Source organism: Dromiciops gliroides, chromosome 5 (genome assembly GCF_019393635.1).
Source record: "Dromiciops gliroides isolate mDroGli1 chromosome 5, mDroGli1.pri, whole genome shotgun sequence".
NCBI classification, from domain to species: Eukaryota; Metazoa; Chordata; class Mammalia; order Microbiotheria; family Microbiotheriidae; genus Dromiciops; species Dromiciops gliroides.
This window is the reverse complement of record NC_057865.1, coordinates 111,440,490-111,468,392: the sequence shown is the minus strand read 5'-3', so window position 1 is coordinate 111,468,392 and position 27,903 is coordinate 111,440,490. Positions and strand designations below refer to the sequence as shown.

The 27,903-nt window shown below is 39.8% G+C and overlaps 1 protein-coding gene across 3 annotated transcripts in view; it reads left to right on the top strand.

Annotated features, from left to right (window-relative positions):
• The window catches only part of BPGM (bisphosphoglycerate mutase), a 52,067-nt gene extending 26,796 nt beyond the window's left edge, over window positions 1-25,271 (top strand). For all 3 annotated transcript variants that reach the window (XM_043967443.1, XM_043967442.1, XM_043967444.1), the window contains exon 3: window positions 22,039-25,271. In XM_043967443.1, the coding sequence (XP_043823378.1) occupies window positions 22,039-22,217 (179 nt within the window). In that variant the 3' untranslated portion in view covers window positions 22,218-25,271. The remainder of the gene's footprint in view (window positions 1-22,038) is intronic.
• The last annotated feature ends 2,632 nt before the right edge of the window (window positions 25,272-27,903 follow it).

Below are 27,903 nucleotides of genomic sequence, written 5' to 3'. Positions count from 1 at the left end.
AATTTTCTCAAATCCTGAAAAAATAAATGCTTCTTACATTATGGGAAAGAGTGGATTTATTTTTTCTTCTAGAAGAGAAAGGTTGATGACTTTAAAAAATTGATGTATTAGGGGCAGCTAGGTGGCACAGTGTGAATAAACCACCAGTCCTGGATTCAGGAGGACCTGAGTTCAAATCTGGCCTCAGACACTAGACACTTACTAGCTGTGTGACCCTGGGCAAGTCACTTAACTCCAATTCTCACCCCACCCCACCCCCAAATTGATGTATTAATGCTTTCCCTAACCTCCTCCCCAAGGAACCCTCCTTTGTTTTGTTTTTTTGTTTTGTGGGGCAATGAGGGTTAAGTGACTTGCCCAGGGTCACACAGCTGGTAAGTGTCAAGTGTCTGAGGTCGAATTTGAACTCAGGTACTCCTGAATCCAGGGCTGGTGCTTTATCCACTCCACCACCTAGCTGCCCTCAAGGAACCCTCCTTGGTAACAAGAGTAGTTAAGTAAAAAAAAAGGGAACATGTCCATGTAGCACACCACCTATCTTCTGAGATGTAGAGACATTCATGAAGTGAATTCTCTGAAATCATTAAGTCATTGTTCTGATGAAGGTTCTAAAGCCTTGTGTTTTCCATTTTATTGTTGTGGTCATCATGTCAATTCTTGTGGTTCTGCTTACTTCCTTCTGCATCATTTCATAAGGTCCTCCCAAATTCTTTAAAACCTTCATATCCATCATTTCTTGTCATCATAATCTATTACTTCACATACCACAATTTGCTCAATACTTCCTCAATCAACAGGTACTTACTTCCCTTGCAATTTTTTTTTCTACTACAAAGTGCTAGATTTAATTAATTAATTGGTTTTTGTTTTGTTTTTTTAGTACATATGGTATCTTTTTCTTTTTGGCATCTTTGGGGATATGTGCCTTATAGTGGTATTGCTGGCTCAGGGAAAATGTATAGTTTTGTGACTTTTGGAGGTTTGGATTTTTTGTCTTTTGGTGGGTGGTGGGGAGAAACTTGTCCTATCATTCCATTGGTATGGAGCACTCCATGTGAGGACCTCCCTCTTGCATTGCAGATCTTAGGTGCCTGGCTTTTCTAGCATAATTCCAAATGATTTTCCAGAATGGTTAGACTACCTCACACGCTCTTCTTGACAGTGCATTAGTACGCCTGTGTTCTCACAGTCCCTCTAAAATGTAGTTTTCCTTTTTTGGTTGTCTTTGCCACTCTAGCTGTCAGGAGAAAACTGTTTTAATGTGTAGTTTCCTCATTACTACTCATTTGTGACCTTTCATAGGGTTGTTAAGCTTCATTTCTTTTGAAAATTGCCTTTTCAGGGCCTTTGATCACTTAATCTATCAAAAGCCAGTGATTTATGCCGTAATGTTAAGCACTGAAAGCAAATCCTAGAAGTGAGCTAGTAAGCTAGCTCAGAATTTCCTGAGAGATAGAAATTACTTTAATCTCCTTAACACAAAGCTTAAAAGTCTAGGAATGGAAGCCCGAGTGATTATCTGAGTACTCCCGTATCTTTATCCTTAAGTATTCATTCCTATGAATGATCTGGAGGGAAATTTCAGACACCCCACCTTTTTTTTTTGTTGTTCTACCCCCTCCTCTATGTCCAAATTGGATCTTTCTTAGTTTTGAAAATTAGCATTCCTCGGAGCCTGGTCACTATCTTTCTGCTGAGAAACAACCATATCTGAAAAGTAACATTAAGAATAAAAGTGGGGGCAGCTAGGTGGCTCAGTGGATAGAGCACCAGCCCTGGAGTCAGGAGTACCTGAGTTCAAATCCGGCCTCAGACACTAGACACTTACTAGCTGTGTGACCCTGGGCAAGTCACTTAACCCCAATGGCCTCACTAAAAAAAAATAAAAATAAATAAAAAAGAATAAAAGTGCCTACATTCATTAGCTAGGCAAGAAAATGTACTTTTTTCTGTCAACTCTGGGAACTAAGAATACAACCCTAATTTTAAAAATATATACATGCATGTATATGCATGTATGTACACACATACATACACACATATACACATTACTTTATTCTTATGACAGCAGAATCACTGGATCCCAACAACTATTATTGCCTACCACCAACTGGTTTTAGAGCTCTAATTAATCATCTTTGGGTGTGGGTTAAATAGCACAAAATGCTTTTATCCCAAGCAGCATGATTTGATTGTGAGCTCCTTAAGGGTGGGGATGGTCTTAAAGACTTTTTTGGATCCCAGTACCTGGCACACAGGCATTTAATAAATGCATATTGACTGAATATACTTTGGGGACAAGTAGTACAAAAGATCCCCTCCATACTTCAGGGAAGGCTGTTAGGTGGAGGGGTGGGGGCAGGAGGGGGAAGAGGCACGCACACAGTGGGAAAGAACTCACTTGGGATGCAGCCACTAACAGACATGTCATCTGGTTCACTGTTCTCAGTTGCTTTTAATCTGCTGACGGACTGCAAATGCTTTCAGCACCCTCTCCATTTCAAAATCCTGGTTACTCTGCCCTAGTTAGGGCTCTAATTGGTTCTGATTATAAGTCTGGTTAGGAAACTAGCCAATTTTGAAATCTAAAAGGATTTCATTAATGCCTTTCTGACTCATGTGTCTTGTATCTTTGTATGGTGTAATGGAAAGGGTGCTGAGTCAAAGGATGGGGTTGAAATTTTGGGTCTCCTATTTTATGACTATGGGGACTTTGGAAGAAATTGGTTGGAATCTCTAAGGTTCCTTCCAGCTTCAAAAGCTATTATTTGTGACCAAATATTCCACCAGGGCAGGGGACTACATGTCCTCTTAAATATCAGTTAGTATTTGGGTATCCTTAATGTATATTCCCTTCCCCTACATTCTTGTGAAGTAGTAAACAGATAAGTAATGTTTTGTTGGAATGCTAATTAAAGGAGAACCTAGTTAATTCGAACATTATCATGGATAACAATTAAAAACATGACGAACCCACTTTGCCCAAGTTCCTATGTACCAGATTTCCTAGATGGTGCGGTGCATGGAGCTCTGGGCCTGGAGTCAGGAAGATCTGAGTTTAAATCCAGCTTCAGGCATCAGTTGTGTGACCCTAGACAGGTCACTTAACCTTTGCTTCCCTTGGTTTCTTCATCTGTAAAATGTAGGTAACACCTACCTCTCAGGGTCATTGTAAGGATCAAATGAGATCTTATTTGTAAAGTGCTTAGCACAGTGCCTGGCTTCAGTTGTATTTGACTCTCCATGACCCCATTTGGGGGTTTTCTAGGCAAAGATGCTGGAATGGTTTGCCATTTCTTTCTTCAGTTCGTTTTACAGATGAGGAAACAGGGTTAAGTGACTTTCCCAGAATAACATAGCTAGGAAGTATCTGAGGCCAGATTTGAACTCACGAAAATGAGTCTTCCTAATTCCAAGCTCAGTGCTTTATCCACTGAACTACCTAGCTGCCTGGCACATGGTGGGTGCTTAATAAGTTTTTCCTTATTTAAATGTGATTTTTGTTTTGAAAATATGAAAGATTACATCAATCCATTGAATGTTAGTGAGAAGGCTAGTCAAAGGAGATTGCCTTGTAGAGATGTTTGTGGTTAACTTTTTACAGCTAACAGACCCAGGCAAAGAATAAACAGTAAGCCTTTTAATTGGGATAAAAAGGAATGATAAAGCAATAGCAAACACGCTCAGCCACATTCTCAAATAAGGGCAGTTTCAGTCCTCTTTTTCCCCAGAGTAGCCTCCTCTGTAACTCACAGCTTCAATAGAAAAGGAATAGGCAAAGTTGTACTCCTGGATGGGTCCCAGCTGGCCTTGTTTCAGACACTGCTTGTGGCACCTCATTGTCATGGTCTTCCTGGTTGTTGTTGTTGTTTTTTCATGGTCAAGACTATCTTGTCTCCTTCAATTCCACAAACATGTATTAAGCACCTACTCTATGAAATGCCATATGCTAGGGATACAAAGACAAATACATAGCATCTACTCTCAAATTGACATTCTAATGGGTCATTCAACATATACACAGATAAGTTTAGTCAAGGTAATTTGTGGAAGGAGAAAGCACTGACAACTGGCAATTTCAGGGAAAGGTTCATTGAGAACATACCTGAGTTAATCCTTAAAGGCTAAGGTGGAATTGAGGAAGGCATCCACTCTAGGCACGAAGAACAGGGGATGGTGTCTGCAAAATGCACTGAAGTGAAAAATGGGATGCAGGGTTTGGGAATGGATAGAAATTTGTTGTCCCTGAAACAGTGAGTAAATAAGGGTAATATGAAGTAATGTTGGAAAGGAATTTTCAAGTCATATTTTCAGTGGCTTTAAATATTGGCTGAGTTGTTTGCATTTGATCCGTGCAGCATTAGGGAGCCACCGACTATTTTATTCTAACACAATTGATGCAGTCAGATTTGTGCCTTAGAAAGATATTTTGGCAGATATGTAGAGGATGGATTGGAAAGGGAAGAGACTAGAAGCAGGGAGACCATTTAATAAGCCTTTTTATCATAGTCAAGATCAGAGGCAATGAGGACTCAGAGTAGGGTAGTGATTGTGGGAATATAAATAAGGGGATAGGTAACAGATGTGATGGAGATAAAAGCCATAAGTCGTGGCAGCTGATTGAAGACAAAGAATTAAAGGACAGGAAGAGGAAGAGATTTTTCCAAGGTTAATAAACCTCGGTGACTATGAACATGGCAGTGTCCTCAACAGAAGGGAGCACGTTTGTAAATATGCAGGTTTGAGATAAAAAAGTTTGATTTAGAATAGGCAGGTTGGAAATCTGTGTTGAGGTGCCTGGCAGGCAATCGGCAATTCAGGATTGCATTCTTAGCTTCATCTATACCACCAGCTTGGGGCCTTAGCATCAGGTCTACTGCTAGATGGGAGAAAAAAAATACCCCAACCACACTAATGGTGCCAAGGAGCAAGAACAGATTATGCTGGTCAGATACACCATTGCTGTTGGGAGTAAAAATATCAGGGGATACTGGAAGTATCCAGCTTCCAGATACATTAGAGTGAAGAAGAGGTTGAAGAGTTAGTAAGTACCAGACCTAGAGTCAGGTCCCCTGATTCAAATCCAGTGTTCTTTTCAATATGTCTCATTTCTTTGATATTTTAATGCAGCCTCTGAAGTTGGAAAGTCTATCTGAGAAATGACGGATGGGAAAGAGGGGAGGCTGGTCCTAAGATTCCTTTAACTCATTTAGAATATTGTCTTGAAGGCAGAACTTGCTTTAAGGAATTATGCTGGTTTTATTAGTACTGTTTTGGGTTTGGTTATCATGAGAAATTCATATAAATTTGGAGGTAATATGCCCTAGAAATCTTAGGAAATTAAGAAACTGGAAGACTAAGTACTTAAGTTGCCTCCACAGTCTCTTATTGCCTTTTTGCTAAGCCTCTGATTATTGAATCATGCTGGATGATAAAAATAACTAAGGCCTCAGAATGGCTTTACTTTTCTATATGGATTTATCTCTACTCAAATAAGGAACTGCAACTTTAAAGGAACAAGTTGTCTCTTCCCAGACTTAAAGCTACTCAAAATTATCTTCATTTGATTTGCCAACTTGGCAGTGGCTCGTAAATATTTAAAAGATACTTTAAAAAGTAGACTTATGAAATATTTGCTACTTGAGTATCTTTTGCATGTTAGTAACTCCTAAGCTGTTAAATTTCCATTTCAAAAGGGCCCATCCTATAATGTTGCCATATGTTAGAGAAGATTCACAATATCCCAGAATCTCATTTGGAAGAGACCTCCAAAGATAGGTGGTGGTGGTGGTGGTGGTGGTGTTTCAGTCATATCTGACTCTTCCTGACCCCTTTTGGGCTTTTCTTGGCAAAGATACTGGAGTGGGTTGCCATTTCCTTCTCCAGTTCATTTTACAGATGAAGAAATTGAGTCAAACAGGGTTAAGTGACCTGCCTGAGGTTGTCCAGTTAGTATCTGAGGCCAGATTTGAACTTGGGTCATCCTGACTCCAGGACCAGCCCTTTATTTGGGGAGGGGTGTTGCTTTGATTTAAAATTTTTTTAATAAACATTTTTATTTAAAATTTTGAGTTCTAAATTCTATCCCTCCTTCCTTCTCTCCCCTCCCTGAGGTGGTAAGCAAAAAGTTATAGGTTATACAAGTGCAGTTATGTAAACCATTACCATATTAGTCATTTTATACAAGAATACTTAAAAGAAAAAAAGAGAGAGAAAAAGACAGCATGCTTTAGTCTGTGTTCCATCAATATCAATTCTTTCTCTGGAGGTGGATAGCATGCTTCATCATTAGTCCTTTGGGATTGTCTTGGATCATTGTATTGCTGAGAATAGTTCAGTCATTCACCGTTCTTCATGGAACAATATTACTTTCACTGTGCACAGTGTTCTGGTTCTGCTCACTTCACTATGCATCAGTTCATGCAAGTCTTTCCAGGCCTTTCTGAAATCATCCTGCTGGTTATTTCTTATAGCACAATAATATTCCATTACAATCCTATACCACAGCTTGTTCAGCCATTCCCCAATTGATGGTCATTCCTTTGATTTCCAATTATTAGCCACTGCAAAAAGAGCTGCTAGAAATATTTTTGTGCAAATAGGGTTTTTTCCTCTTTGAGGAGATGTCTTTGGGATATAGACCTAGTAGTGGTATTGCTAGATCAAAGGTTATGCACAGTTTTATAGCCCTTTGGGCACAGTTCCAAATTGCTCTTCAGAATGGTTGGATCAGTTCACAACTCCACCAGCAGTGGATTAATGTCCCAGTATTTCCAACATCCAACATTTCCCTTTTTTGTTATATTTAGGGCCAGCCCCTTATGCACTGCACCACCTAGCAGTCTATTCCATACCTAAATAAAAATCCCTTTATATCATACTGCCTTTGCTGTGAAGGTCTCCAGTGTGAGGGGATGCACTGCCTTTGAGGCAAGTCGACTCACTTTTAGATAGTTTTTTAAAAAGTCAAACAATGAGAGCTTTTTTCCCCACTCACCACCCCTGAATTGTGCATCAACACTGTTTTTTCCTTTTTTGAAACTTCATTGTTCATCATTCAACCCTCTGGAGACATGCAGAATTAAACCTATTGGGCCTATCCAATTTATTAATATCTTGCTGTATGCCAATTACTGGGCTAGGTGATGGGGACACAAAGGCAACATTCTACTGGAGTGAAACAATTTGTATCCAGATTAGTCAATGTTTATCCATACATCAAATACATAATAATTTAGTAAGGAGCATTAACAACCGGAGGAATCTGCAAAGGAGCTGGCCCTTGGGCTCTGGCTGATGGTTCCAAGAGGAACATATGAGGAGGGAATGCATTCCAAGCCTACGCAAAGACATGGCAATGGGAGATGGAATATTGGGTATGTTGAGCCCCAGGAAGAGGCTAGTTGCACTGGCATGTAGCACATATGGCGGGGAATTGTGGGTGATAAACCTGAAAGATGTGATGGAGCCAGATTGTGAAGAATGAGTGCTTCATATTTTGTCTTATCCCAGAGGTAGAAGGAAATTACTGGATCTTCCTGAGGAAGGGAGTGACATGGTCAGAACCATGCTTTATCATCTGTGTGGAGGATGAACTGGAGAAGCTAGATACAAGGGAAATAATTAGAGGGTGTGGGGCTGTTGGAGTAGTTCAGGTGAGGGGTGATGAGAACCCATATTAGGGTTGTTGTGATATGAGAAAGGGAAGGGGGAGGAGAAGGGAATAAGCATTTATATAGTACCTGCTATTTTCCAGGTACTGTGCTAAGTGCTTTACAAAGATTATCTCATTTGATCCTCCAAACAACCTTCTGAGGTAGGCTAGATGCAAAAGATGTTGCTGTGTAGGGTAGAATTAACAAGTTTCGGTAATTGATTTAATAAGAGTGAGGAGGAGTGAAGAGTTGGGGAATATTCCAAGATTGTGAAGCTGGGTGACTTGGAAGGGTGGTGGTATCCTCTACAGCAATAAAGGAGTTAGGAAAAAGTGGATTTGGGCCAGGTTGACTTTTAGATGCTTCTGAAATTTTTCCTCATGACAACCCTTCAAATACTTGAATATAGATATCATGTCCACCTCCCTTTCCCCATCTTCAATCTTCTCTTTAACTTAAATACTTAGTGCTTTCAACTAATTACCACATGGCATGATCTCAAGGCTTCTCAGCATCCTCGTTCTGTATAGCCTCAAACTTATCAATGTCTTTGTTAAAATGCAATTCCCCAAAGCTGAATAGAATATTTCATGTATGGTCTCCTCAGGTCAAAGGACCATCATGCTCATCGATTTGTAAGCTTTAGAACTTGAAGAGATCTTGAAAAGTAACCCTCTCCAAATGAAACTCAGCATGGAATTGGCTTCTTCTTGGCTGATATATTTCATTGTTGACTCATTTGGGCTTTGTAGACATGTTTCAGATAAGCTGCGTTACCCCACATCACCTTGATCTTGTATTTTTGACAGTGGCTCAGCAATTATCTTTCTTTTAGTCACTGTCTGGGTTTGGTAGCTTATCTTTAAGGGCATAATAAGATAACCTTAACTCTGTTCAGCTGCTTTGTTCTGGTCTCTCTGGTTTAAACAGTGTTCTCCTTGGCATTGTAGAATGAATGCTAACTATGGGTTGACCAGATTGGACTTCTCTGTCAGGTTTCATCCTATCTATCCTAAGCCAATGGTCCTGTTTTGTTCTTTGATTTCTCTTCCTTACCCCAGCTTGACTTTTGTATATGTGCTTTAGCTCGTGTGTGCGCGCGCGCATGCGCACACACACACACACACACACACCAGCAAACCCCCTAGATCTTTTTGTTATCCATAGTTTTCATTATCAGACTTGGCTCCTTTAGACCTTGAAGATTCTTGAAAATATTTTTTTAAGACTATAATAGGCCTTTGTATTTCTCTTCCATTCTCTGCCCTTGCTTCTGTCCTCTGCTGTTGTTGTTGTTGAGCCATTTCAGTCATGTCCGACTCTTCCTGATCCCATTTGGAGTTTTCTTGCAGATACTGGAGTGGTTGGCCATTTCCTTCTCCAGCTCATTTTACAGATGAGGAAACTAAGGCAAATAGGGTTAAGTGATTTGCCCAGGGTTGCACAGCTAGTAAATGTCTGAGGCCAGATTTGAACTCGAAGATCAGTCTTTCTGACTCCAGCTCCACTGCATCACTTAGCTGCCCCAGTATGTATCTTTAAAAAAAACAAACAACTCAGTTACTTTGCTGTATACCCACATCTTTCTTCTTTTTTTTAAAAAAAGTAATAAGCATTTCTATTTATGGCTTTGAGTTCCAATTTTTATCCCTCCTTCCCCTCCCCTTTCTCTGAGGTGGTAAGCAATCAGATATGGGTTATACATGCATAATTAGGTAAAACATTACCATATTAGTCATTTTGTACAAGAAAACTTGAATAAAAGGAAAAAATGAAGGTGGAAAAATGGCATGCTTCAGTCTGTTCCATCAATATCAGTTTTTTCTTTGGATGTGGATGGTATGTTTCATCAATAGTCCTTTGGGATTGTCTCGCATCATTGTATTTTCAAGAATAGTCAAGTCATTCACAGTTCTTCATCAAACAATATTTCTTTCTCTGTGCACAATGTTCTCTTGGTTCTGCTCACTTCACTATACATCAGTTTATACAAGTATTTCTAGTTTTTTTCTGAAATCATCTTGCTTGTCATTTTTTATAGCACAATAATATTCCATCACCATCATATACTACAACTTGTTTAGCCATTTCCCCACTTGATGGGAATCCCTTTGATTTCCAATTCTTAGCCACCACAAAAAGAGTTGCTATAAATATTTTTGTACAAATAGGTCTTTTTCTCTTTGGGGGGATGTCTTTTACCCACATCTTTTGATAACTCCTTCTGCTGCTCCCTCTTGGAATTGTATTCTGTTTTCTCAGAATTTCTTTTTTGAGGGATTCTCACCTTCATGTGCTGACTTGTCTTGTAGAATTTTAGGCCATTGGGCTCTCACCTCTTTACTTTTCTCTGCCTTTTTGAAATCTTTGCCCATATATAGGGTGCTTGTCAGACTATGCCCGGATTTCTTGTACTCTTCTATCACAGATTTAGAGTTGGTTGTCATTTCCCCAAGGTTTGTACCATTTTTTCCCCTCCAGCACATATCTTCCTTTTTGGTGAGAGACAGATCCAGAATTGGTGTGTCTCCTTGTTGGTTCCTCCACCAAGATGAAATGATCGATAAAGTAAGTCAAGAAATGTTTATCTAGTCAAGTTTTTGACAGGGAAAGAGGTCCAACAGATATCTGGATAACTGAAATCTCATAAGTGGAATAGTGGATAAAGTACCAGACAGGAAGACTTGAGTTCAAATCCTTTCTTAGACACTTAGAAAATCCTTTTTCTTTTCTTTTCTTTTTTTCAGGGCAATGAGGGTTAAGTGACTTGCCCAGGGTCACACAGCTAGTAAGTGTCAAGTGTCTGAGTCTGGATTTGAACTCAGGTCCTCCTGAATCCAGGGCCAGTGCTTTATCCACTGTGCCACCTAACTGCCCCCTTTTCTTAGACACTTAATTAGCTTTGTGATCCCAGGCAAGTTTATTTTCTCTTAAACCTCTCTCTGCCTGTCTGGGCAGTTAGGTATGGTGCAGTGGATAGAACACTGGGCCTGGAGCCAGGAAGACACATCAACTTGAGTACAAATCCAGCCTCACTTACTAGCTCTGTGATCCTGGGCAAGTCACTCAACCTTGTTTGCCTCAGCTTCCTCATCTATAAAATGAGGCGGAGAAGGAAAAGGGAAACCACTTCGGTATCTTTTTTTTTCTTTTTTTTTGTCACTTCAGTATCTTTTTTTTTCTTTTTTTTTTTTTTCACTTCAGTATCTTTGCCAAGAAAACCCCAAATGGGGTAATGAAGAGTCAGACACACCTGTAAAATGACTAAACAACAACTGCCTTGCCTTCCTCTTCTATGAAATGGAGCTAATAATAGTACCTACTCACCCTACCACCAGGGTCGTTGTGAGAGCTAAATGAAATCATCTCTGTAAAGTGCTTTGCAAATCTAGTACTAGCTACAGAAGTATTAGCTGTTATTTTACCTCCATGCTAGGCTGTGATCTATTCCCCAAATGTCTTTTCAGACCCTCCTTTTACAAAGCATTTTCATGGATGCTCTCAATGTGCACCTAAATAATTTAATGGAATCTCATGTGGCAGTTTCCCAGGCAGGAAGTTTTCGTTTCCTTGTCTCTGGCTGGCATGGTCACTCCTGGCTTTTATTTTTTCTGCCAGCCCTCGATGAGGTAAAAAGTTCCTTCAAATCTAACATTGGTTCTCATCTGGATCCTTCCTGCCAGGGGAAGTCATTTATTTAGTCTCTACAACCAAGCCTCAGAATACGGAGACTTCTCAAGTTGGGAGCCAGGCTGAGTGTGCCACACCAGAGCATATGGATCCAAACCCTGGAGGACTGTGTACAGGAGAGTGACTGGGATGAAATTAGAAATAGGCAAAAGGGCAGCCAGGTCTGGTTGCAGCAATGAGGAGTCAGGGTGGGGACGAGACCCGAATAGCTGCCTTTTGACATTTTAGTGGAATAGATTTTCCTAAGCAGTCAAGCATCACCTCTTCTAAGTAAAAACAACACCTACCTAATGGTGTGACCAAGTTTGAGTAAGTATTTCTGTATGGGAATTGAAATAGAAGCTCTGCGAACCTTTAGCTCAGCAGTTTTATTTGACAGTTAAAATGGTATACCATATACAAAGGATTTCCTCCCTCAACCCTCCCATACCCACCCCATCTTTATTACACGATCAAGGCTCATAACAAGGATTTTTCGTTCATTTCCAAGCCAGCCTGATTGGTTAACCTCTGCCAGACTATTCCCCTATTTTCAAAAGGCGAAAACTGGATACTTAGAACATAGTGTTCTCCAAGTTAGGCGAAATATAATTTAAAATAGGCCATTTGGACAGAACTTTTTAAGGTTTACTTCAGTATTTTTATGTTTAACTCTGTTCCTTAGGGCACATTCATTGTGGTAAGGTGGAATGGATATAGGCTATGGAATCCAAGGACTTGGGTTCAGATTCTGACTCTGATACTTACTACCTGTGTGACCTTGGAAAAGACCCTTTACCTCTTTGGGCCTCAGTTTCCATATCTGTAAAATGATGGGGTTGAATGAGATGGCTTCTGAGCTTCCTTCCAGCTATAGATCTGAGATTTTATAATCCTGTGGAATAAATGATTCTCAACCTTTAATTTATACTATATTAATTTGGAATTGATAGTATAGACCATGACTGTTTAGGGAAGGATGACTAAAAAATATAAATTCTGATTTAAACATGATGGGAAATGATTCCTCTGTTTTCTCTGATCCTAAGGGATAAGGTGATAGTATGCACAATGTTTGGGTTTCTATTGCTCAACAACCAGTCTTTTCTCAGTCTTTCTCCTTCTAGCCCCATGGCACCCAAGTTGGGAGAAATTGAGCATATCTTTTTCCAACCTGATTTGATTGCTTACTGACGTCCATAATTTTTTTTTTTTTTTTTTAGTGAGGCAATTGGGGTTAAGTGACTTGCCCAGGGTCACATAGCTAATAAGTGTTAAGTGTCTGAGGCCGGATTTGAACTCAGGTACTCCTGATTCCAAGGCCAGTGCTCTATCCACTGCGCCATCTAGCTGCCCCGACGTCCATAAAATTTTAAACAATCTCCTAAGACTACAAAAGAGTTGCATATGCTTTGATTGGTAGAAGGAAATTCCCAGTGCCAATGGTCAGGACAAAAGCACAAAGGCAGAAATCCAGGAGTGATTTAAATAACTACTTTTGTGTGTGTGTGTGAGGCAATTGGGGTTAAGTGACTTGCCCAGGGTCACACAGCTAGTAAATGTCAAGTGTCTGAGGTCAGATTTGAACTCAGGTCCTCCTGAATCCAGGGCTGGTGCTCTATTCACTGCGCCACCTAGCTGTCCCACTACTTTTTTTTTTTAATTTCTTTTGTTTCTGGGTTTGTTTGTTTGTTTTTTTTGTTGTTGTTGTTGTTGTTTTTTGGTGAGGCAATTAAGGTTAAGTGACTTGCCCAGGGTTACACAGCTAGTAAATGTCAAGTGTCTGAGGTCAGATTTGAATTCGGGTCCTTCAGTGCTTTATCCACTGCGCCACCTAGTTGCCCCTAAATAACTACTTTTTGACAAAGCCTAAAAGCTTTCTTTATTACTTCATTGGCTAATTTTGACTCTTTTTGCTTTCTCATTCTCTTCCCTCTCCCATGAGTAGTTAAAAAAATGCAATTTCTCTAATCTTTCATCATAGTTTCTTAGCAGATTAGATTGTCACCCAGGTGTGTATGTATGTATATTTCAAAATATGTGCCTATTTGGTAGTTTCTAACTAATTCAGGGCCTAAAAATTATAATTGCACGGCACACTTGCCTACTAGACTCAAAAGGGAAATATGGTCTAGACAGCTGACAAAAGTTCACACTAAAAGTAGATCCCAACAGGAAGGTAATAAAATTGTGGGTCTGTGTGTAGAGGAAGAAACAAAAACAGCCCATTTCCTATCCCCAAAATTCACTTCTATTAAGTTTTCTCTGGAGGAAAATTCTGCTGCTTTTCCTTGAATATTTCCCTTTTTCCTCCTTAAATATTTCAAACATTGTTACTTTTATTTTACAACATGAAACCTGATCTTGCTCCTCCCCCCCCATTAAATTGAAAATGCCTTAGTCAGAGACCTCCCCCCGTTTTACTTTTTCTTCCTATGGTACATGATATGATATTTCACAAATGATACTCAGCAAATAGCCTCTCTTGGCAGGGTTTTGGTACCAATAGTAATAGAACCATAAAATGTTAAAGCCGGATTAGACTTTTGACATCTAGTCCGACCTCCTCATTTTACAGAGGAGGAAACTGAGGCTTAGAAATTAAATCCCTTGCACAAATAGGTAGCAAAGCCAGGATTTGAACCCAGGTTCTTGGGCCCCCAAACCACTGCCACAACAATCTCTTGAGGCAAGACATCAGAGAAGGCAAATAGAATTCCATTCACTGTTTCCCTCTGCTGCTCTCCAGTCTCTTTGAAAACCCACTTTGAAACTTTTTTTTAATCACTTCAACCTCAATGTCTACCAGGTGCATCTCTCCTGGGACAGTGGCCATATTTATGAAAACAGGACTTCCATTTAAAAAATGTTCTCCATTGTTCAAAGACCTCCTGTTCCACTACCAGGTGGGGAGAAAAGCTCTCTTCTTCTATCGTGCTTTATCTTAGGTGGATGCTTAGCTGATTGCCCAGCTTAATTTAGGAAGATTTCTTTGGAAGAGCACAAGAAATGGAGTTTGCATTTCAGAGACTTGGTATAGATTTAAGGATGCTCTTGTCACCAAGAATATTATGACTCTAGAACAGTTCACTGAAGAAGCAGCTAGAATCTAACTTGGACTTAAAGGACTTCCTATGGGAGACCCCCATCTCTGGGAAGATGTGAGTAATAGAATCCTACACTGAGTTAGGTAGACAGTGCAAATGAGAATTCTGGGGAGTAAAGCTGATGGGGTTTTGGCAAATGGTTTTTTGTTGACTTTGCTTTTGTTCTGGCTAATTATGGATCCTTTACAAAGGACAGCATGTATAGCAAACATTTGCTTCTTTGGCATATATATATATATATATATATATATATATATATATATATATAGTCATGGTGGCAGAGATGGACTTGGGGAAACATATTTAAGAAATAGAAAATAAACCCCATAAATCAAATTGCATGGTATTTGCACTGTAGGCAGGAAAGGGAAGTGTGTGTACACACTCTCACACTCTCACACTCTCTCTCACACTCTCTCTCACACTCTCTCTCACACTCTCTCACAATCACTCACTCACACTCACTCACACACACACACACACACACACACACGTGCATTGCCTCCTCGACATTAAGAACCCATCACTTTAAAATACCTCTTCTTCCACACAAAGCCTGACACTCCCTAATTCTTGAACTCCTTTCACCAACATAGATCCTTTCACTAACATAGATCCAAGAAACAGGAGGAGGAAGGTTAAAGGACTTGGTGGTAGTTTTAATTTTTGAATGACACTTCCTTCCTCATTCTGGGCAGTTGAAGTTCAACTCTTATAAAATTACAACACTGGAAAGGACATCAGAGGCTGTCTGCTTCTACCTCAATGGAAAATGTGAGTCTCTTCTCTAACACTGACTGATAAATGGCCACCTACCTTCGGTTTAACCATCTTCCTTTTTTTTTTTTTTAAAGGCCAAGGAGGGTTAAGTGATTTTCTCAGGGTCACACAGCTAGTAAATGTCAAGTATCTGAGGCCAGATTTGAACTCAGGCCCTCCTGAATCCAGGGTTGGTGCTCCATCCACTGTGCCACCTAGCTGCCCCCTTTAGCCATCTTCCAAGAACTTGCTAGCCTCTGGGTTGGTCTGCTCCAGGAGCCACTTAACTTAAGATTTTCCTTCCATCAGTCTGAAACCTTCCCCTTTCACTTTCTTCTCCAGACCCCTCAAAGGCAGGAAAGACTACATAAAATGACTGTTTTGTCTGGTTAAAGTCTATAAAGTACTGTTTATATGTATGTTTCTTTGATTCTCACAGTCACCCTGTGAAGTAGGTACTGTAAGAATCATGCCCATCTTATAAATGAGTAAACTGAAAATTGGAGATTTTAAAGGACTTGCCTGGGGCCACAAGGCAAATGACTGTGATGAGATTTGACCCCTGCTCTTGCTTTGACGCCTTCTATTACAATAAAATTACTTGGAAGCCCCATAAAGTGAATTTTTGTAATGGGCATTTACCAACATAATAATGTTGATGCAAATTGGTCAAATCAGGTTCTTGACTGGGTTACTCCAGCTTTCTAAATTCTGTCCCCTGACCTTCTTAGGGTCATAAATTAACACTGTATTGAAATTATTGACCTAAGGTGTATAAACATGAGCAGCTATTGGACTGTAACTCTTCTGAATTTTCCTCTTTTGAATCTTGGGCACGCAGCATCCATTTGACTCATTAACCACTTTGCGTGTCTTAAATATTTATAAGCAATTAATTTGTTGCTCCATGTGTGTCTTGAGTCACTTAAGTGGAATGGAAAGTCTGGTGTTCATTGGAAATGTTTTGGTGTGGTTGTTAAACTAAACTAAGTTCTTTTCAGTGCTTGCGTGTGAAGGATATCATTGGAAATTTAAGGTCGTATTATTACATTGCTGTGTACATATTTTTTTTAAAAGGAAAATTGCTTTGGTTAGACTGCAGCAGATTTGATATTTAAATATATAGTGTGTTAACACTTTAGATTGAGAGTGAAAATTATGCTTTTAATCTTTTGCTGATTAAAACAAGATCCAATGAATTGAATCAAGAGACATTAATAGATTTAAGGGTGATTTGGCTCTCTGCTTCTCTCCTGATATTTGGAGCTTGTGAAAAAGGTAAATGTTCATGGATCCTCTTCCATCCCGCTCATCTAGAAAGGCAATGTGGCATACTGTTTAGAGTGCCAGACTTGCAATTACAAAGACCTGGGCTCACAGTTAAGGTACTCTGCCACCAGGGGATTGCACCAGTGGAGCCTTATCTCCTAAACAACCAGGCATTAGCAGAAGCATTGTTGACAGACATGTCATCACTTAAGTTTTGGTCTACAACTATGTTATAGGGATGAAGCTTCTATATTAATTCATTTGAAAACAATGTAAGTGGAGAACCTCTCTATAAATCCAAACATGTCTTTAAATGACTTTTGTCACACCAGCTTTGCATCTTTAGTACACACCCTGTTTTCTCCATGCCATTACACTTCTGTCCTGCCTCTTGCAAGTAGCACGCAAAGCCTGTCTCTCTGAAGACAGCTACTGTAGTGGGATGAAGTACTTTAAAATTAACAAATAGTTTGGGGCACCTGTTATGTGTCAGCCAGTGTGGGGGGCTGGTCGGTCCCTGTCAAGTTTAGTCATCAGAATATTAGAAAAGTACACTAACCACCATGATACAAGGTAGAAGGTACAAATACATGGAGAGACAAAGCAGAAAAAAGAGGGGATTACTTCTGGCCAGGAGATATCAGTAAAGGCTTCATGGAGATAGCATTTCAGCTGGACCTTGAAGGATGGGAATTCTAGAATTCTAGAGTTCGATAAGTAGGGCTGAAAAAGGTGAGGTAGATGGGACTGCATGAGCAAAGGCAGAGATGGACAAGTGTGCAGGATGTTTCCAAGAAACAGCAATTAGTTCAGTTTAATTAGATAATAGAAAGGGGTGTGTGTGTGTGTGTGTGTGTGTGTGTGTGTGTGTGTGTGTGTTGTGTGTCTCTATTACTTAATGGGAGGAATCTGGAAATGTGGGGTGGGGCCAAATCATAGAGGACCATGAATGCCTTCTTGGAGAAGGTATTTCTGTGATCTTCAGTTAATTGGTAATGGGAAGACACTAAAGATCTTTTTGAATAAAAGGGTGACAGGATAAGAACCTTTGGAAGGTTTAGTTTTTCAGTGGTGTACATTGTATAATGAAATGGGGAGAGACCAGAGGCTTGGTTGAGTTGGATCCACCAAAGATTTCTTGAAAATGGATGAAATTGACCAGTAGGAAAAGATCAGATGACTTAAAATAACACCAGAGCTTCAGGTGATTGAAGAAACTCATTTGGACATCAATCTTTTTCTCTAAGAAAGTTTGCCTCCTAGGAGTTGAGCTCATAGAGAGTGGTGTGTCCGCCCGTTCCTGCCTATCCCCGTTCCCCTCTCTCTCTTCCTCTCTCTCCTTCCCTCTCCCTTTCCCTCTCTCTCTCTGTGTCCGTGTCTCACACTCATACACTCACATACAAATATTTTACATATTTAGCATAGCAACTCTAGGAGTGGGTATGGGTCTAGCAGAACATGTTGGACTATAAGTTATTATTTTCAGCTATAGCTGCTTTCTGGGAAGGGCAAGGATTGCAAACAGAAGAGGCCAGCATCAGTCGTCAGTCATAGTCATTGGCATGTTAAATACAAGATATTTCAACAAGAAATAGAAATGCTTGTTGGTAGTTCCTGGCAAGCTTCAACAGGAAAGGACCTGCTAATGGAGCATAAACAAGAGCATGTCAGATACTTAGCAACTCTGGTCTTTTCTGGGCCAGACTTGGCATCCTTTCCATTTGGTGTTGGTGTTTTTGTTTTGTCTTGATTGCACCTTTTGTTAGGGGACATCAACGTAGACCTAGAATAGCCCTGGAGCTCCTGGAAACTGTCAGATGTTCTGCTCAGGGGCTAATCCTCAAAGGGGAGGCTTATTCCATGGCTCCCAGAGAGTTCTGAGCTGCCTTGCAGGAGAGGAAACCACCCCCCCCCCCATCCCAGATCTCACCCAACCTGAAAAATAGTTGTGAGTTAGAATTGGGACCTACTGGGTCTGACTTCAGTCATGTCATCTCTTCCCATCTCTGAACTTAACCTTGTGTTTTTTGAAACTATTTTTTTTTTTACTCTGGGAAATAAAATTAAATACTAGACTCTGAGCTTCTTTGGCATAAGGACCACCTCTTAAGGTTAACAAATCACTTGTTGGCTGGATGAAGGATAGACCCTCAGAGAGAATAAAGGCAAAAGCGTTTATTTTTTTTTTTGGTAGATAAGTTGATGGTATTATTTTTTCCAGTTGCATGTAAAGGTTGTTTTCAACATTCATTTTTGTAAGATTTTGAGTTACAAATTTTCTCCCTGCCTCCCTTCCCTCCCCACTCCCAAAGTCAGCAAGCAATCTGATATGTTATATATTACAATCAAAAAGCATTTATTTTGGAGAAAAGGAAATTATAGCCCAAGCTATGTTATGTCACAGTAGAGAGAGCACCAGGCTTGGAGTCAGCAAGACATGAGTTCTAATCCAGCCTAAGACACTGAGCAAGTCACCTTTGTTTGCCTCAGTTTCCTAATCTGTATACTAATAATAGCATCTACCTCCTAGGGCTGTTGTGAGGATGAAATGAGATTATAATTGTAGAGCACTTAACAACATTTATATAGTGCCAGGCACTGTGCTATTATCGTTACTACTATTACCCCTACCCATCCCGCCCCAACCCTCAGGGACACATAGCTTGCTAGTAGTGGGGTTTTCTTTTTATATCTCACAATGTAATTCACTTAGTTAGAATTCCGTGAATACTTGGGATTGGATGAATAGTTGAGTCCTTGGGTTTTCATTTTCTTTGGGGGGGGGGCAATGAGGGTTAGGTGACTTGCCCAGGGTCACACAGATAGTGTCAAGTGTCTGAGGCTGGATTTGAACTTGGGTCCTCCTGAATCCAGGGCCAGTGCTTTATCCACTGTGCCACCTAGCTGCCCCCAAGAGAGAGAATTTATGACAAGATGTTTGAGCTCCTTTGGTCTGACCATTCAATGCATATGTTCTGGTTTGTCTTCTGAGATCTCTGAGGCATTTGTGAAGGATTACTCTTGGAGACAGCTTATTCTTATCTTTATTTCAATTTAGGAGTCAGTGTTCAGTGCCCATTTTCTCCAACCATGTGCATTGTAAATTGAAGAATTTGGGGAGAAGGGGGGTGCTGTGACCCACCTTTTAAGGTCTTATTTGGACTAGATTGCTACCTAGGTCCCTTCCAACTCAGGTTTTGCCATTTTTTTTTCATTAACTGGTCATGATGTGGGATGGAATTAGGGTGATCAAAATGATCGTGAGTCGTTCCAAAAGAATTACAAGACTCAGTGACTCAGTTTCCCAAGTTTTGTTGCAATACTGGGAGTGACCACAGGGAGAGCATCATGGAGGTGTCTCTCAGATAGGGAAAGAAAAGACAGTTATATTTATAGTATGGATAAAGTGATTATCAGCCTCATTCTAATAATCTCCACTTTAGGAAGGTATAGGGGAGGATTTATCCCGATTTAGAGTTCCTGGGGGCTTAAGCTAACCCTGAGGTGGATACCTTTTTCTGTGGAGGTGTATTTTTAGGGTTTATGTATCATAAGGTGAGTCTGGGGACAAATTTGGCCTTTTCTGCTCATGTTACCTCAACTTGCCAAGGTCAGAATGTTTCATTCCCCGGCCTAGCTTCAGAATATTTTCATTAATCAATTAGGATTTCTATAGCCTGCCTCTATGTCTTTCTTATAGTTAAGGTCTCTATGACCTACCTCTTTATGTTCTTGTTATGAGTGGTGATTAATGTGGGTAACAAGAGCCTAGGCCCTGACTTGTATTAATGAAGGTACAAGTCTTACATTATCCATTAATCCCTTTAGGAGCTGGGGTCTGTAAGTTATAGCCCCTCTTGGAGCTCAGATCTAAATTAGATCTTGGGCCTTAAGTTTGTATGTTAACCCCTTCTTTGCTTCCTACATCAATGATCATATAACAATAGCTAATATTTACATAGCATTTTAAGGTTTGGAAAGTACTATGCACATATTATCTCATTCGATCCCTAAAAATAATGTTGAGCAAAAAAAAAAAAAATGCTGAGCTTAGCTGTGTGATCCTGGGCAAGTTACTTAACCCTCAATGCCCCCTCCCCCCCAATAATGCTGAGATAACATACTATTATTATTCCTGTCTGATAGGCTCAGTTTCCTCATCTAAGAGAGGTTATGACTTAACCCAGGTTATGCAGCTAGTAAGTTTCTGAGGCAAAAGTGGAACTTGGGCTTTCTGGACTCCAAGCGCAGCACTTTATCCAATATGGTACCTTCTGCATGAGGTGTCTCCTTTCTACCAAGTTACCTTATATGTTTCCTGTATTCAGTTATAGGTGTGAATTATGTCTCCTTTCTTAGACTATAAACTCCTCGAAGGCAGGGACAGTTTTGCTTTTGTATTTTTATTTCAGTTCTGGGCACCTGGTGAGCACTTAAGTGCTTGTTGACTTTTGAATTCCTTTATTAAATATAATATGTTTTTTCTATGTTAAAACAGGCAAATTGAATGTTTATGTTGCTTTCTACTTGTAAACTTTCTTCCATCCTTCTCCTTTTTTGTTCTAATGTACATGGGGGTATCCTAGTGCCCTGATGTAAAGGTGACTCGCCCTCAGTGGCTGGCACATACCCAGGGAGGAAAGCATATGCTTGGCAGGATCTGGTCCAGGGTGTTCCAGGCCTGCTTGGTGTTGGAAATACCAGCCACATTCCTACCACATGAGCAAACAGAGGAAGAAATCTAATTTTAGTAATACCCCCAGAGAACTAGGGCAATGTTTGGCTGTGATAGTTTTTTAAAAATGCACTACTATATATAGAAGAAAAAGGAAGTGAGAGAAGAGGCCCTTGGCCTTCAGATTTCTGAGGAGGAGGATGAAGGCTTTTGAAGAAAACAGTCGACACATATACTTGTAGAAAGGCCAAGAGTCTAAATCTAGAGTTGAAAGAGAATCCAGACCCTTTATTTTACAGAAGCACCTTGTTGTCTGAAGAATGAAGTAACCTAACCCAAGGTCATAAAAGACAGAAGTAGGATTAGAACTCAGGTCCTCATTTCCAAATCTTGAGTTCTTTCTTTAAATTTTTAAAAATTTTTTCCTGAACTTAATAACGAAACCTATTATACAAATGAGCATTTCCATAAAGTAAAGAGGACTGTACATGAAACTGAATCTCTTTTGCATATAGCTTGCTTTTCCTTTAAAAATCTAGAATAAAGCCAGTGTGTAACTTTGAAAGATGTCCTGCTTGTCTCTCTCCCCCATGCTCTTTCCAAAGTGTTCTGAGCAGGAACGAGATTAACAATGTTGTTTACCCTCATAAAACTCAGAACCTAAGAGTATGCATGATTTTGTTTTCTCTCATGTGCTTAGTTTTCAACTCCGTCAAAGAGTTTGAGGGCAGGGCCAGATTTATGTTTTGTTTGTGCCCCCATAATCCCTAGACTATGAATGTGTACCAGGTATAGAATAAGGTATTCATTAAATATAGTTATTGTTACTTTCTTATTTTTTAAAAGACCCATTTGCCTATTTTTTAAACTACTTCTTCCTTGCTCCCATCTCCCTGTTCTGCAGGCATCTCGGATGATGACATTATCAACATCACTCTCCCTACTGGTGTCCCCATACTCCTGGAACTAGATGAGAACCTCCATGCTATTGGCCCTCATCAGTTCCTGGGTGATCAAGAAGCCATCCAAGCAGCTATCAAGAAGGTGGAAGATCAAGGAAAAGTGAAGAAAGCAGGAAAATAAAATTCTTGCTCTGGGCTGTCTACTGACTGCATAGGTGTTATGGCAATGTTGCATAGTGTGTTGTGGATAATAATCTAGTCTTTTTGTGTGTGTATGAAATTGAATGAAACCAAAACTTAGCATTGAGCAGGCAGGCTGTGGGGTACAGTGTACATGGGTTATTCTAACTCCGTATGTTCACATCTGGTTTTAGACCCAATAGTATGGATTTGGTCTCCCCATTAGATCCCATTTGATGATACTAATGCAGGGTGGCTAATGGGTGGGGCTTTGAGCATTAACAAAGACTTGTGATAGGGTAGGGGTGGACTCGATTTCTAAATGAGGTTAAGAGGTTCTGATCCAGTATATCATGGAAACTTTGTTTCAGTTGTGGCATAATGACATTCAACCTCTTTCCATTCAATTGTGGTATAATTCACTTTCCCAGGCACTAAGCTCTGAATGGGATTGCACTGTGGGGTATTAGATAATGCATTATTTATTATTGGATTCTATTCCCCTTCTCCATAAAGGAATGGGTACTCTGATTTATTTAAGATCAATGGCTCATTGACAAGGAAAAAAATCTTTTTTCCCCCTCTCATAAAACTATGCCCTCTAGTTTTAGTGCAGTCAAAAAGTTTTCTTTGTTTGGTATTTGGTAAAATTCCCTTTGGCCACTGGAGTCTTCAGAGCATAAATAACTAGAATATTTCATGCTCTGATTATTTTTCCCTCCCCTGGATTCTCGGCATCTAGAAGATTGGGATAAAAAATGTTGTCATCTGAATAGCTTAGGTTGAAAAATCACATGGTATATGGGCTTTCCCCAGCTCTAGGCTAACACCAAGTGTAACATTCAACTAAAAGCAGTTGTTTGTGCCTTTTTGTGATCTACTCCATTAGGCTTACCACCCTTCCTGTAACACAGGAAGAGAATTAGGCTTATTTCAGTGTCTGGACACTACTGGTTTTGCTATTTAGCAAATTAAATGTTAAAGACTGAAGGCAAGGTGGTGAATATGTTTGCAATCAAGAGAAAAATATAAGCTGCCTCAGTTATATAACACCAGCATAAGCTAAGAGAACTATTACAGCACACAGCCCAGTGCAAGGGGGTGGGGGTGGGAGTTTCCTTTCCTTTTTCTATTTTTTTTTTCCTCCTTATTTGTTCTTGTAGGGCCTCAGACATAATGTTACTCAGCCAGTTTTCTGAATTTTATCTACTAAGGCAGGGATTTAATTACTGGATACATTTTGTAAGTTATTTTTTAATAGTGAGTTCACCACTGACCCTATAAAGTTGACCTTTGAAATATAAGGACATAACAGTAGTTAAGTAATTTCCAGGATAGGTAATTTGCTCAATGAGGAGAGGTGAGAGCCGCTATATAGATGTGAACCTTTTATAAAAGACTTTTGAAGATAAGCATTATCTTAGGGCTAGGTTACAACTGTAGATAATTTGGAAGTCTACTAGTTAAAATCACTTCATAAACTCTCAAAGAGGCAGTATTCTATTACATGAAACTATGCATAAATTTGGTGAAGATTTAATTGGTCATAGGGGCAGCTAGGTGGCAAAATGGATAGAGCACCGGTCCTGGAGTCAGGAGGATCAGAGTTCAAATGTAAACTTAGACACTTACTAGCTGTATGACCCTAGACAAGTCACTTGACCCCAATTGCTTCCAAAAAAAAAAAAAAAAGAAGAAGTTACAACAGCCTTGACAGAAATCTATGTATTTACTTAGATAACTTTGTGGTGGTGGCATTTTTTAGAGTGATTTTTCTATAGGCATAAGGTTGAGCATATTGACAAACTAGGAATGTGTGCTTTTTGTATCTTTGGAGACCTGGATTTTAACTGAAGAAGAGATTCTCTCTTGTTTGAGGCTGGTGTTTTATATAAACATTAATTTTGCCAAGGGTCCTCAGCAGGATCTGTACCTATTCCTTTGCTTTTAGGGGACATTTCCTATAGGTGAGGGGAATTTCCTATAGGTGAATGAGCTCACACTCCTCAACATGTGTGTGTGTGTGCACGCGTGCGTGCGCGCATGCATGCACAAAATCTATACCAATCAATTTTCATTATTAGGTCTGCCCACTTTTTTCAAGGAGTTCAGTCAGAATACTAGGGGAAATTCCCCCCCCCCCCCCCGTGTTTTACCTTCCACATTCTTCTTTGAGCCTTTAACTTACCCAAGTAGTGGCTTCCTAACTGAAACATGAACCATGTGAATATGAAATGGTAGGGGAGCCCAAATGAATCCCCCCCCTTTAAAAAAATGAAAGCCTTTTTTTTTCTTTACCCTTTTGAGGGAAGATAAACATTTGTAGAATGAAGAATTTGTCCCATTTTCCAAGGAATAGTTTTTCAGCCTCTACTCTGTTTTGCCTCACCAGAGGGTCATGCCAATTTTGGGGAAATCAACATACAAAAAGTTTTACTTATTGGGCAATGTGAGCTAATTATTAAAAAAAAAAAAAAAAGAAAAAAGCTCATACAACTGTATAGGAATCGGCCAAATTAGAAAGAAAGGGCCTTTATTTAGGTCCCATTGCTAAACTGAGGCTTTAAGAAATCAAGAATTAATTTTTCCTTGTCTCTCTAACTTCTCTAGTTGTGTCTCTCTACCCTCTTTAATGTTTTTTGACAGTTTGACAGAGGGAGGTGCCAAAGAAATGAGTTAGTTGACTGCTTGGGGTGGGGTTCAGGGGGGGGGAAGAGGAGGGGGAAGAGGAGGGGAGGATATGGAAGAGTCTTGACATGTAGTAGACTCACCTACCTACCTTGCTATGCTTATAAGGATTTATTCTAACCATTCTTTAAAAACACATGGCTGAGAAATGAAAGACTTTAGTGGATCGATGTGGAATGATCATTTTTCCCCCTTCTGTTTTCTCCCCTTAGCTCCCCCTGTATTCCAGAAACTTCCTCAGTTTACTCTAGAGTAGAGTAGTTGATAAAGTACCTTCCTGTGAGATATGGCATTGGGGAATAGTTATGTTCAGTGTTATGTTTGATAATGTTATTTTTGCCTATCATTAAAAAGCAAATTCATTTTCCCCTATTGTCTTAAAGTTGTGTGTGATTTGGCTGTCACCAAGTTCCTTTTGACTCATTTGATACACAATTGTCCCTTGGGCCATTCCTCTAATCTCAAATCACTGTGGTTGCCCCCCCACCCCGCCTGCCAACCATGATATGTAGGCACAAAAGTGACTCTCGCTATGCTATGAGGGGAATTTAAACCACAACATTCCAAGAAGGACATCAAACACGAGAAACAAGAATACTATTTGGTCATCCAGTCTCCTCTTCTGATGACGGAGTTGTTCGGCAAAATTGAAGAATCAAAATAATCTTTTTCTCCACACTTGGTAAAGGACTGTTTACTGATGGCTAATCTAGTCATCTTTCCCTCACCTTTTAAAGTCTTTAATACTCCAGGAAAGCTTGCTGTGGGTTTCCTCTGTACTAGGAGAAGGGAGTGGCCCACAGACATGAGTAATCACTGGGACCTTTCTCTTTCATTGGAAACATCTTCTCTGCAATGCTCACAGTTGTGTGGGATGAATTCACATCTTCCTTTGAGTGGTTTGACTTTGTATGGTAAAGCTTTCTTATGAAGTCATGATCTCCAAGTAGCCAAGAAAAGGACACAACATATGTTCATGCAAACTGAGGAAAACCCCCTTTTTTCCTGAAAGATTATGGGCTAGGTGCTGAAAAGAGGTTATGGGTAAAGAAATAATTTTAAGGTATTCAAAACAATACAACAGCAATTTATGCTAAATAAGAATACTGAATAAACAACCATGATAACTTTGTCTCTGAATCAGGCTTAATCTTGGAATACAAATGATGAGCTGCATTATCCCAATTCCCATCGACTCAGACCCAGGGATTGTGAGAAAACACTTTAGTATAATAGATGCAAGCCAAATGCTCTGAGAAAATGGTAAAGAAAGCATTCACATACTTGATATGAGGTGGAAAGCCTTGACCAAAAATGTAAGGAAAATAGTTTTAAAAAATATAAATCTTTTATGGCAATTTAACAACTTGCCATGTGGTCTAAAGAAAATCCATAGCCTGGGGTAGGGTGCTAGTTACGCAGTATGTATCAGTATGATGAGAACCTTTTAGCTGTGGTCTGCTTCAGGACTTGTTTGAAATCTTGACTGTGCTATGCATGTGACAAAATGCTGACAGTTGGATAAGAAACAATGTTCTTAAAAGCATTTACATTTTGTTTCGTGAATATATCTATCACTAGCGTTATAGTTTCTTTTATAAACCAGGGAACTGAAACATAGAAACATCAGAATGAGATGTGAGACTCAAGCAGTTACCCTTAGTCACATTAGTATGTTCATGCAATATAGTCACTTCTCCCTTGTATCACCCTACTGTACTTTTGGATTCTCCAAATAGGGTTCAACACTTGGGTTCACTTAATGGTACCTGAAATTGCTGAGTATTGTAATGTAGTGGACTTAAGGGTCAGAAGGACCCAGGTTCAAATCTCATCTCTGACACAAACTCATGTGACCCTGGGCAAACCATTTAACCTCTCTTCGTGTCTGCCAGATCTCTAAGACCAAGGTTTCTCCCTAGAGAATTACCACACAGAGGTTGATAATTTGCTGTGCTTTAGGGTTTCCCTATAAAGGAAAAAAATGTTTTCCCCAAATTTTGATATACCATTTGCCCATTCATGGTCAGTCATTTAAACAATTAAAACCTAAGCTTACAGTGTCCCAAAAGCAAAGTTCATATTGTTTCCTGTTTTCAGGAATATTGGAGGGATAGAGAAACTTAGTGCTTTACAATTAATCCGATTCTTTATAATATTATGCACAAGCCCATTCAGCTTGATGGCAACTTAGAAAATGGCATCCAAGCTTTTTTCATGCACCTTCAGTGAGATGGAAACTGTCTGCTTGTAAACAAACATAGGCTAACATCCTCCCATGAGCAGCTGTGGTCCTTCTCTGTCTTGTTAGGAGAGCTGTGGTCAAAGCTTCTTTAAAAGGAATCATTGAAATGGCAGGCTGGAAAAGACCTACATGTGAGTAGGGAACCACTATCGTGAGAGGTCTTCTTTCCCTTGATGGTGATTGAGGGGAATGGTGCCATCTTCTCTCTGCTCCCCCTTTCTGATTTACAAAAGTAGCTCCTACCTTCCAAATTAGCTAAACAAAACTAAATTGGTTCAATGGCTAAGTACTTGGAGTTATTGAAGTTAGGAATATATTTGGGAATGAATGAGGTACAGCTGTGTTGGGAAGCAGAGGAATAGACTCTTAGAGCAAATTGTCCACATGGAAGATTTTTGACCCATGGTGACAACATTTATAGACTGGTAATATTGGCATTGCCTCCTGGTTGTGACTGGTTGACCGGTTGTGAGGATCAAATGAGAATGTATAGTTTAAAAAATATTCTAAGCACTGATACCAACTTCCATATAATCTAGTTATGTCACCATTACCTCCAGACTTATCAGGAGGAATTGGAACACAGGTAGTATCTATCCATCCATGGTGATCTCCAGACTTGGGGGAGGTGGAAAGAAGCCGCCATAGAAAGAAAATTAGCTGGAGATCCATGTTCTAGATGTCTCTTCTATTCAAGGGCATACTATGACACATTCACAAATATCTTTTTCCCTTTGCCTTTCATTATAAGGTA